We start from the raw sequence: 12401 nt of genomic DNA on the forward strand, positions 1-12401 counted from the left end.
AAGTTGAGAGGCAACATGGGGTGTTTGGAGGGTAGGAAAAGAATAAATCAAACAAGATGGGATCGGGAGGGAGACAAACCATAAGAGACTCTTAATCTCACAAAACAAACTGAGGATTGCTGGGGGGAGGGGGCTAGGGAGAGGGTGGTTGGGTTATGGATATTGGGGAAGGTATGTGCTATGGTGAGTGCTGTGAAGTGTGTAACCCTGGTGATCCACAGACCTGTACCCCTGGGGCTAATAATACATTATATGTTAATAAAAAAATAAAAAAAATTTTAAAAAGGATGAATAGGGTTCATTTTAAATGGTTAAGATTACTGATTTGTCAACCACTTATTCAGGAAGTAAAAGTAGATTATTTTCCATTGAAAGAAATTAGTAGAGAAGCTTTTGGAATGTAGGTGCTTCATTGATCACATACAGGCTCCCTGGGTTTGTTTCCAGCTGTATGGCTTTATGGTTCTCAACTTCCTACAGGGAATCTGTAGGGTCCCACCCCTGTGTGCCCCCAAACCTATTTAGATGGACAATAGCAGGTAAAAGTCTGTCTCACTTTCTACAAGCCATGCAGATCAGAAATCACTCAGAAATGGGAGTCAGAACCTGGGCGCCCATCTGTGGTGTCCCTGGGTTCAAGTGGGCTCCCTGACCAGAGGGGCAGAGATGAAAGGGCGGCAGGGATCTCCGTGTGGCTCATGGCTTGTGTGCACATTACCTCTCCCGCTCCTGCTCCAGCAGGTTGGTGAAGTCGTCACTCTTGTTCATGTAGTCGGTGTGTTTGTGCTTCTCGCTCTCTAGCTCATACACCGTGCGTCGGTGACACTTCTCGGCCAGTAGCAGCTGCTCTAGCATGCGCCGGTACGTTTCCTTCTGTTTTTCCTCAAGTCTGTCCAGCTGGGTAAACAAACATGGGAAAGAGCTTAGTAGTTCATTTGATTTGCATAGGACTCACTCAAAATATTATATTGGTCCACTGATTTATTATCGCAAGGAGAGAACATCGGGTCTGGCGTTCTCTGCCATTTTCCCCAATCCCTCATTTTGTCTAGGCCAGCTGGCTTTCTACACTTGCTGTAATAAGGCTGTAGTAACTTCTGGCCTTCTAGCCCTTTTGCTGTGAGCAGGTGTACTGGTTCCTAAGCTGTTAAGAGAACAAGCTCTTTCACTATTTCCGTGACATGGCACAAAACCCTATACTTAGAAAGAGGATGACAGCCCTCCTCATCTCAGAAAAATTAACAGCTCAGCATGTACCTGTACCAAACTTCTCCCCTGGGAAGTCATTATTAACATCACAATCTTTTTTTAAGACTTGCAGTTACATGCACTTCTAGGAAAAGTATAGGAAGTCTCCACAGTCCTCTCTCTTCAAGAGATACTAAATATAGGGAGGATTTCAGGACTTATCAAGAGATGCTAAATATAGGGAGGATTTCAGGACTTATAGAGAGCACGTATCTCAGACTAAAAGAGACGCTGTCAAATATTATTACAGGACTTCTTTAAAAATTAGAATGTATTTATTTATTTGAGAGAGGGAGAGTGAGAGAGCACACATGGTTGGAGGGGAGAGGCAGAGGGAGAAGGACAGAATCTCAAGCAGACTTGCTGCTGAGTCTGAAAACTGTCTCAGGGCTGGGTCCCACAACCCTGAGATCATGAAGTGACCTGAAATCAAGAGTAGGATTCTTAACTGACTGAGCCACCCCTATTATAGGATTTTTGTGCCTATTTCTCTGACCAGGCTAGAAGATCTTTAAAGAATGCCTTGAGGGGCACCTGGGTGGCTCAGTGGTTTAGTTAAAGCCTTGCCTTCAGCTCGGGTCATGATCTCAGGGTCCTGGGATCGAGCCCCGCATCGGGCTCTCTGCTCAGCAGGGAGCCTGCTTCCTTCTCTCTGCCTGCCTCTCCGCCTACTTGTGATCTCTGCCTGACAAACAAATAAATAAAATCTTAAAAAAAAAATTGTCAGACACTACACAGACTTAAAAAAAAAATGCCTTGATTTTGTTTTTAGTTTCTAGTGCCAAGCACAGAGCCTGGAGCCAAGTAAGTGTTCAGGACCAACTCTCGCAATATTGATAGTTCCCTATCCTACTCTCCTCTTCAAACTGTAGTTCAGGGTTTCTCAACTTCAGAACTATTGACATTTTAGAACTTTAGAATTTCAGAACTATTGACATTCTTAATTTTGGGTAGCTGTATTGTGCACGGGAGGAGGTGTGGCAGCCTCCTTGGCCTCTGGCCCCCTCCCCAGGTGCCAGTAGTACGACTTCCAACTGTGATAAACTTACCCTCAGATGTTGCCAAACATCCTTTGGAGGGCAAAACACTTTCACCACCCCCCACCCCTAACTGAGAACCATGGCTTTAGTTGAAATATATTTAAAATCCATTCTCAATCCACAGCCTACTTGCTAAAACTTAATGGGGGTAATTCCACACGGTATCCACATCAGAGATTTTTCCCTGGGTTCTCCATGTTTGTCCCTCAGTCACATGGAGGTCTGAGCTTCCCTCTACAGTTGTGTGAGGTCTGTAGGGGTATATGTAGGGATCATTTCTGGGCCTCCAAATAAAAGAGATACAGCCCACATAATCCTCAGTGTTTCGGACCAAATTTCTGTCCCTTTGTGTAAGAACCTGTGACTAGACAGACTGGTAGAGAAGCCCAGGTTGACTGGTGGCAAATAATATTTGATACCATTAGGGATTGGCCAATTGTGCTTTTATGTGTTCTGATAAATTTCTGTAGTCTTAAAAAGACAGCTTATATAAGAGGTTTCCTTCATTGGAATATCTCTCTATTACAAACTATTCTCCCCAGGAACTCTTCCATCTTTTGACTATGTGATTTTCATCATATATTATAGAATTTGTCAAGCATTTCTAAAATATATCATCATCATCATCATCAAGGTAGAAAGAGCAACTCTTTCCCTTTTTTGATCCTTTCTATTTTATCATGAAGTAGGACCCACTTTTGAAAGTATTTGGAAAGCAGCTTCTGCCTATTTCTTCATACCCTCACCCCTCTGGGAAGGAGGGGTGACTTATTTGAAAGTTGTAACCCAGCAATTGCTCTACTATGTATTTACCCAAAGGACACAAAAAATACTGATTCAAAGGGGGCACATGCACTCCTATGTTTATGGAAGCATTATCAGTAATAGCCAAATGATGGGAAAAGCCCAAGTTTCCATCAACTGACGAATAGATAAAAAAGATAAAGAAGATATATACACAGTGGAATATTACTCAGTCATCAAAAAGAATGAAATTTTGCCATTTGCAGCAATATGGCTGGAGCTAGAGTCACATGGAGTCATTTCATCTAATGTGAAATGAAATAAATCAGTCAGAGAAAGACAAATAGCACATGATTTCACTCCTATGTGGAATTTAAGAAACAAAACAGAAGAACATAAGGGAAAGGGAAAAGAAAAAAGAAAGTTATATTTGGAGTAGGGAACTAGGCATAAGCAGCTCAGCCTTTTCATTTCTTATTTTTTGACTTTGACTGCCATAAAATGGTGCTCTGAAGGCCCAAATTCTCCTTCAAGTGGCTTCTCCAAAGTCTTGGAGGGAAAGCAATAGAAAGCCCAATAGTATTGATTTATCTATTCAGACCAGTAATAAAACTAAATGCTTTAAATCATCTATCCAACTCCTGCAGTTACCCTCAATCCCTTCGAGGAACTCTGGAAGGGAAGATGGAGGCATTATTAACTGAATGGCTAAGATGCTCAGAAAAAAAGAGATTGTGAGGACATGTGGAGAAAAACAGCTTGTGTTGATATGAAATGTTCTGAGGCAGACCAGGTCAAAGGTAGACCTTAGTTTTAGTAAGTCCTGTCCATGTGGGCCTTTGAGGTTTGTTGTTCTCAGCAGCTACAGTCCTGAGGCCGGCCCACTGGAGCAGTTGCTGGGGTCTCAGTGGGCCATGCTCCCCTTAGCTACACGAGCACTGATTGACCCCAGCACTGATTACAGAATCAGGAAGACAGTCTTTTTGTCTCTTAATGCACTAAAAGAATGGTGTGCACACTGTTTTTCACACAGAACTGCAGGCCCAGACTTTAAACTGCAGAGGTAGCAAATTCCCCTTTAGCAATAAAGCATTCATGCGTGAGGATCTAGCTTTTAATTTTAAATTCTAGATGTAAGAACCAACATAGGTAGCAAGCAATCAGCTGTACAAGACCCTGTTCTTTGTTATTTTGTTTGGAACTACATAGAGCTCCTAGGAGAGAACTTAGGTAGGCTAACCTCTCTCTCTTGGATCTTTGTGACTTGTCTAAAGGCTCTGAAGACCACCTCCTATAACAATGGGCTCTGTCAATTCATTAATCATGTACACTGTGTCCATGACTTTTGGTTTTCGGGATCCAAACTGTGACTCCATCATTGAGGAACAGTTGCCTTTATTAAGGAATACCGAAAGTGAAATGGGAACCCGTTACTTTAGAAATTACAGCTCCCACTTGGACAGAGGTGGAAGGAAAATTAAATGAGATCATTGTAACACTGAAGGCCAAAAGGAGAATATACCTGCAAGTCTTATTCTACAAAAGCAAGCTGATAGAGAAGAGGCTTAAGGACTTGAGATGGAGAGAAATGTCAGCATGTTTTAGACAAAAGAATCATGGTTTAGGAAGTGATTTTAGCTCTGTATCAGCAAAAGGCTAACTGGAGAAATATTAAGAGATTTAGGGAGAGAGAGATCTACTGAAACCAAATTTAATCTAAGTCTGCTAAAGAGGAAACATAAAGTCTTTTTTTTTTTTTAAAGATTTTATTTATTTATTTGACACAAAGAGAGAGATCACAAGTAAGCAGAGAGGCAGACAGAGGGAAAGGGGGAAGCAGGCTCCCTGCCGGGCAGAGAGCATGATGCGGGGCTTGATCCCAGGACCCTGAGATCCTGACCCAAGCTGAAGGCAGAGGCTTTAACCCACTGAGCCACCCAGGTGCCCCAAAACATAAAGTCTTAAAGAACAAACTCGAATTACACAGAAGAGAAATGGATCTAAGTGCTCTTAAAGATAAGGCTATAAAGAAGGGACATATATTAGTCATTAGTGAATCAAAATGAGTGACCAGAGGAAGTAGAGATAGGCGAGCACAGAGAACAGAGCCATGCGAGTCCCCCCACGAAAAGGGTTGGGATCCAGAAAATGTTTGGGGAACATGCTGTAAAACTGCTGATAGTTCTTCATGAGATCAGTTGGGAGCCATTATCTTGAAGACTGCAACCGCTACCCAAGGTGAATACATAAAATATAGACAGATTTAAGAATTAAATTCTGAGAAGATCAAGGTAGAACACTTGAAGCATTATTTGGTGAGTTTCAGGGTGTCAGTTAAAATAGATGGGCCCTGAGAGAACACATTTGAGAAACTTGGAGATGTAGAGTTTGAAGGAAAGGTGAGACAAACATCGGGGGATTCAGGCAGGACAGTAACATAAACAGCTCAAACATGGATAGAGTGAGATGAGAAAAGACTCATATGTCAGAGAGGATTATCCAACTCAAGGATATGAAAGTAGGTAAGAATTGTCTTAAACAAAGGATCCTCTTGGCAGGCTCATAACTCCTTGATTTTACTTCTATCACTGAGGGAGACCATATAAAGTAGAACACAGAAGGTAACTTCCCCAGACTGATAGAAATCCTGTGATAATTAAAGGATTTTCTCTACCTGCCTTCCTTCCCTTAGACATTGCCCAAGTCTCTTCTTTGGTCTCCCTAAGAGTAACATGGGCCTGCACTACGCTGAGTCATTTTGCTTGAGGTAAACTGACTGTGGAACTGAGGATTTTCTTGTATTTTTAATATTTATGCATGTGAGGTTGGTATTATGATAATTGATTGTGTTCTAATAATTCTTTAGACTCTTCAATAAAAGGGGAATGGGGGAACTAAAGATATATTAGTTAAACTTTGAAAATGCTTAAGATTGGGGCGCCTGGGTGGTTCAGTGGGTTAAAGCCTCTGCCTTCAGCTCAGGTCATAATCCCAGAGTCCTAGGATCTAGCCCTGCACCGGGCTCTCTGCTCAGCAGGGAGCCTGCTTCCTCCCTCTCTCTCTGCCTGCCTCTCCGCCTACTTGTAATCTTTGTCTGTCAAATAAACAAAATCTTTAAAAAAAAAAAAAAAGAAAGAAAAGAAAATGCTTAAGAATAAGATCCCTTTGGCTAAGGCTAAGCAGAAGAATTTGGGAAGGAAAGATACTGAAATCTTGATTTCTTCAGAATTTTGCTTAAGAATTATGAACTTTCATATCCTGGACTTTAATTCACAAAGAAGCTCAGGGAGATTTAATAATTGCTGCTTAATTTCTCCCCAGATATTTGGCAAGGCAGAGGGGGTCCACCACATGGGGTTCATTGCTGAACCTCTGATGAGTTCTATTGGATAACCTGGCTAGGCCTGATTTGGTATGGAAATTAAAATGAGCAGTGACTTTTGGGCTTGAGATGCAGCATGGCTTCTAAGGATAAGAGCTAGACTATTCGCTCATGGTCCCAAGAGGCTAATGCAACAGTGATTGTATTGGGATTGTTCCTCATGAAGTCAGAAGAAGGAATCCTGCTCCTGGATAATGACAACTTGATTGTTATGTCCAAAGGGTTAGGAGACCCCAAATTTGTAGATGGTAGAAGATAAATCTTTTCTCCTTCTAGCATTCTATTTTTCCCACAAAGCAAGACCTTACTATTTTGTCAATATGGGAAAAGTAGCTTCTGTCCTTCTCTCTACCTCCACACTCTCTCCTCCCCAAGTGAGGAATACTCTTCAGATTGGGAGTTGAGGGGAGAAAGAAACCAAAAGTCATGTTTAGCTAAGCCAGTTCTAAAAGGACCACCCATAGTGTGGGTGTTCTTCTGCTCTGCCCCGTTGTCCATGAGATAGGAACACTTGGGTTAGGCCTACTTTCTGAAGGTAGATCAGAAACTCCTTTCTTTGTGTACTTTCCATAGAGCTCACTGGGTTAGAGGCAGTGCTTTTGAGCAAATGTGTGTGCTTTCAGACCCACCTCTCCTTTGAGGTGTCATCCCCAGCTCTAGCTTGGGAGCAAAGAATTCGGAAACCTAAATGATATCATTTATCCAAACTGCGTTCTCCCATCCAGGGGGTTATTGTAAGAATATTTAATGAATATTTTGACCTCACTATGTCTTTCACTCCTCAAGCCCCTCCAAGTTTGGAACTAATTAAAGGTGTGAGTAAATATCACAGTATCACCCAGCAAATGCTCATGGCTAGTATTTGGTGAGTACTTGGTATGTACTAGACACTGTGTTAAGAGCTTTACGGGCATTGCTTCATTTAATCTTCACAACAGCTCTAGGAGATATGTATTGTTGTTACTTCCATCTGACAGAGAAGGAAGGAACTAAGGTTAGGGAGCTGAAGTGACCCGCCCAAAGCCATAGGCAGTTGGTAATGGTGGCTCTTAGACATGCAAGTGGATCCAGCCAGTTGACTGCATCCCATCATAAGTCATCTCTTAACATTTTAGGCAAAGATTAAAACACGAGCTCTAGCTATTCCTTGTTGTAGAAATTAGGGTTATTACAGGACCATCAGTCTGCTGTGAATATTGTCTAAAGCAGATCTTATCTGAGATCTGTCAAAATAAGCTTCTATCAAGGCTTGACATATGATAATATATTATCTTTTATATTATTATTTTTTCTATTATGATATATTGCTTCATTTTTAATTTCTGTATTCTTTTTCTTCATTTATGATACTAATTTCACATCTCTGAAATTTTTTTACATAAATTCTGTAGTCAGTATGGGTAATCTAGCAACTGTTTCCCTAATTCAGCCTCAAACTTCTACTACAACATGAGAATACTTTTAACATGTAGTCTCATGGGAAATTAATAACATCGCAGATAGTTCCTAACACAATCTTATATGAAAGTGACTAAATACAACCCTATTAGATTTCCTTTCATCTTAAAAAATTGCCCTAAGCATTTTGCCTCAACCACTGTATTTCAGCTACTTACATGAGACCATTTTAACTGTGACAGAGTCTGTAATATACAAAAACACAGTCCCTTTATAAATATCAATAATAAAATAAATGTTCATCAATACAATATCAATAATCAATTTAATTTCAGGTAACCGATTTGATAATGATCCTGACAACTCAATGCCAAAACTGATAACTGCTTCAAATTTTTACACACATCATCTCCTAGAGAAATAAAACAATAACAGACTGCAACAGCATGTAATTGGTGTAATCACATTGAGAAATATATTTCAGGCTTTAAGTATTTTTAAGGAAATACTTCTAAAATTCTTATCATTGCGATGTATCCATTGTAATTCATGAATTATATCATTACACTTTAATTCTATACTAAAGTGTCATAAAAATTTTGCCTTTGAAAGAAAATGTTAAAGCATGGAAAATGGAGAATGTGAAGCCATCTCTCTGAGGTACCCTTACATACGGGAACTTGCTGATGTCATATTTTTACCTCTGAAATTGGTTTCTCATAGACATCTTCTCCTATAGACTTCTCCTGGGCCAGGATGGCATCTCGGTGCAGGACTCGCAGCACTTTCTCTGGCTCTGCAGACCCGTAATGAGCCTCCAGAACCTCGGGCTTGGTTTTCTCTGTCTTCAGCATGTGGATCACATCTTCCCTGGCCTGTGGTAGAATGCGGCAAGGTCAGACGGTTGACAACATAAATCACATGCCAGACTCACAAAATCAACACAAAGCTTATTGAACACATCCCCATCTCTTCCGAGCTATTGGCAAATTCACTGGGTATTTTGTTCTTATTTTCTATCAAAAGCAGATTGGCAAGCAGATACTCTGCTTCAGGTTGCTAGGAAGCAGCAGGCAGAAAACGGATTTGTGCTAATATTAACTACATAAAAATTGCTTTATCTAAGTAGAAAAGATTCTGAGCACTTTTGAATCAAGAGGACGTGGGGTACTTACCCTGTTTCACTGTACATGAGGTCAAGGACAATTTAAAGTTTTCTAGTTTTCTGTTTATGCTCTCAAAGAAGTATTCAAATCTAGTTTCCCCATTCTAATTATAATCCTATGTGTAATTAACAAAGCAGCCTTTATAAGTGAGTTCCTATTTCCCATCAAGTGATTTAGTTTATACAGAAACACATGGTTGGGAACTCACATGGTGCTGGGCTGGGCTTTTCGATCTAAGGTATCACACCAAAGGTGAAATTTAACTCCTGTAACATCCAGACTACCGATCCTATGAGCCAGGTTGGTGAGGTCAGTGTTGTTCTTTTGGTTTCTCAGCAAAACTTCAGCACCTTGTTGAACTCTTGAGAAAATCATCTGTTTATAGGTTTTACATCGTGTTGACTATAGAACTCTTTACATAATGGATGTATCACTACTAAGTGATGAATTTCCTAGTTATGACGGAGCTAACATTTGGTCAATGTACTCCCATCTGGTCATATACTTGTTTTTTCAGTACTGGTGATGGGTATGAAGTATCCCGACCTCATGCCAACTTATACTAAAGAACAACCTGGTGGGTAAGAGTTGCAGTTGCAGAACTGAGTTTTCCCCTTTGTTATGCTAACTATGGATCTGAAATTATAAACCTGGCTCATTATCATGGTATTCTCAACAAGGGAGCTAATTAGTTAGCCTTAAGATAGGAGCCTTATAAAGTTTGTCTTTCTTGAGGTTTCTCACTTTTATTGCTTTTTCATAGTCTCCAAATTAATCAAATTCCAGATGGCTAAAGACTATTATGGAAACGTCAATAGACTGCAATTTGCAGATTTCCCCCCTGTTGTCTCTGCCACATTTGCATGTGCTCATTTCAAGAAAAAAAATTGGAAAATATTAATTTTGAAGAAATAGTAGTTCAGAATTAGCAAGAAAGTTAAAGTCAAAAAATAATTTAATGGAAAGGCAATGTGCTGCCATGTAGAGTGAAAGAACATAAGCATAGACACAGTACCAGGCTATCTTGTACAATATCTTTGTGCAGCTTAGAAAAAGGTGCTTACTTCCTCTAGGAGATACAGTCTGAGTCAGAATGCTGCTTACATAGCAAGGAAAGAAAGGGCTGTATTTCAACCCCTGTCTATCCGCTCTCCCAGACACCTTTGGGCAAGCCATAACTCCATTCTGTAGATGGTGGCTCTGTACTGAAGGAGCATAAGGTCTGTCATTGGTTATTCGTTTTCAGGCAAATAATATAAATAAGGAGAATTTAGAAATGTAAATCGGTAGGTATTTCAGTTCAAAAGTTTAAGCTACGTGGTTTTAATTAAATGTAAATATTGTTGGTATCTACCTTCTTGACCAAATCTTCTTAATAGAGAATTAAGAAAACAGTTTCTTTTGTTCCAACTGATATAAAACACATTCTATTTCTCTCCCTAAAAATGCGCTTGTGCTTGAGTTGTATTAACTGTGATATGCTACATATACCACACATGTCATTCTTAGTTTAAGTACTCTAGACACTAATTCCCAAAGAAAAAGAGGCTATGGTGGTATAACACTGGGCATTATATATTTAGAACTGCACTATTCCTCATGAACTTACTAAAAGCTTTTTCATTGCTATAATAATAATCCTGGAAGGAATACAAATGTTGCCTATAAATCACTAGTATTTGAAGTAGTTTAATATAGTAAATCAATCATTATTATTGTGGTGCCTTTTTAATCAATGGGTTAATGAAATGACTATAATCATAATAAATTTTTTAATTAAATATATGATTCAATCTATGTAAAAAAGGTCCTACATTTTGGGGATAAAACCACTTTACACTTCCATTTTAAGAAACTTCTTAATTTTTTTAAAGATTAATTTATTGGACAGAGTGTATGTGCAGGGGGAGGGACAGAGAGAGAAGGAGGGAGAAGCTTGAGCAGACTCCATGCTGAGCACACAGCCCACCACTAGTTCCATCTCAGGACTCTAAGATCACGACCTGAGCCAAAACTAAGAGTCTTTTTTTTTTTTTTTTAATTTTATTTTTCATAAACATATAATATCTTTTTATCCCCAGGGGTACAGGTCTGTGAATCGCCAGGTTTACACACTTCACAGCACTCACCATACAACATACCCTCCCCAATGTCCATAATCCCACCCCCCCAACCCCCCTCCCCCCATTAACCCTCAGTTTGTTTTGTGAGATTAAGAGTCACTTATGGTTTGTCTCCCTCCCAAACCCATCTTGTTTCATTTACTCTTCTCCTACCCCCTTAACCCCCCATGTTGCATCTCCTCTCCCTCATATCAGGGAGATCATATGATAGTTGTCTTTCTCCGATTGACTTATTTCGCTAAGCATGATACCCTCTAGTTCCATCCATGTCGCCGCAAATGGCAAGATTTCATTTCTTTTGATGGCTGCATAGTATTCCATTGTGTATATATACCACATCTTCTTTATCCATTCGTCTGTTGATGGACATCTAGGTTCTTTCCATAGTTTGGCTATTGTAGACATTGCTGCTATAAACATTCAGGTGCACGTGCCCCTTCGGATCACTACGCAAAACTAAGAGTCTTAACCCACTGTGCCACCCAGGCGCCCTGAAACTTCTTAATTTTTGTATAAAAGAATGAAATACTAAATGTAAGAAGGTTCCTGTCCTTAAACATCACTGTTTTCACATAGAAGTTTCATCAGAAACAAGGAGTTAAATTCTTAGAGTGCTGCAGGGATGCTAAGTAGACCACTGTATTTATATATATATAAATATATATATATATATATTTATATATATATTTTACATATATATATGTAAAAGGACTCAGAGGGAAGAATACTTTGAAGAGGACTCTAGAAAAGAGAGAGAAAGGGGTCTATAAATTGCTCAATTTATTTAGTCCTGATGATGAAGAGAATAAATATGAGATTAGGGTATAAAAACCGACACGGAAGGGTCACATTCTTCTATTCCATCCTACAAGTTCCTCTTTGTGCCAAGAGAGACATATGGAAGCCAAGAACAACGATGTTCTGCAAAACTGTAACTGCACCAGATGGAGCAAAGGGTTGTCTCAACCGGTGGCATAAGGAACTGATTAAAAACATATGGGGGCAGCAAAGAGCTACTCTGCAAAGCACAGGGCCAACAGGTGAGTGTGTGATTCATCTGATAAAGTCAACAGAGGGTATCTGGGCTTTGCTGGGAAAGCAGGGAAATGGTGGGGTGAGGGGGAAGGGCGGGTAAGGCAGAATAAGAAACAGAACAGATGGAGTCACAACAGGTGGAGCAGTTAAAAAAAAAAAGAGTTAAATCCAATCATCCACTCAGTAAATATTTGTGCACATTCACTGTGGGCAATGCATTGTGTTCAGTATTGGAGATATAAGTGCATCCACAGAGATTAAAGCC

General features: G+C 39.9%; 1 protein-coding gene across 1 annotated transcript in view; it reads right to left on the bottom strand.

Annotated features, from left to right (window-relative positions):
- Positions 1-12401, bottom strand: part of LOC111147678 (filamin A interacting protein 1) — a 165602-nt gene that overhangs the window by 46569 nt on the left and 106632 nt on the right. The window contains exons 3-4 of the mRNA XM_022503892.1: positions 8514-8687; positions 719-897 (exon numbers count right to left, since the gene is read on the bottom strand). Coding sequence (XP_022359600.1) covers positions 719-897; positions 8514-8687 — 353 coding nt within the window. The remainder of the gene's footprint in view (positions 1-718; positions 898-8513; positions 8688-12401) is intronic.

This window comes from Enhydra lutris, unplaced genomic scaffold (genome assembly GCF_002288905.1).
Source record: "Enhydra lutris kenyoni isolate GAN:26980312 unplaced genomic scaffold, ASM228890v2 scaffoldscaffold17, whole genome shotgun sequence".
Taxonomy (NCBI): domain Eukaryota; kingdom Metazoa; phylum Chordata; class Mammalia; order Carnivora; family Mustelidae; genus Enhydra; species Enhydra lutris.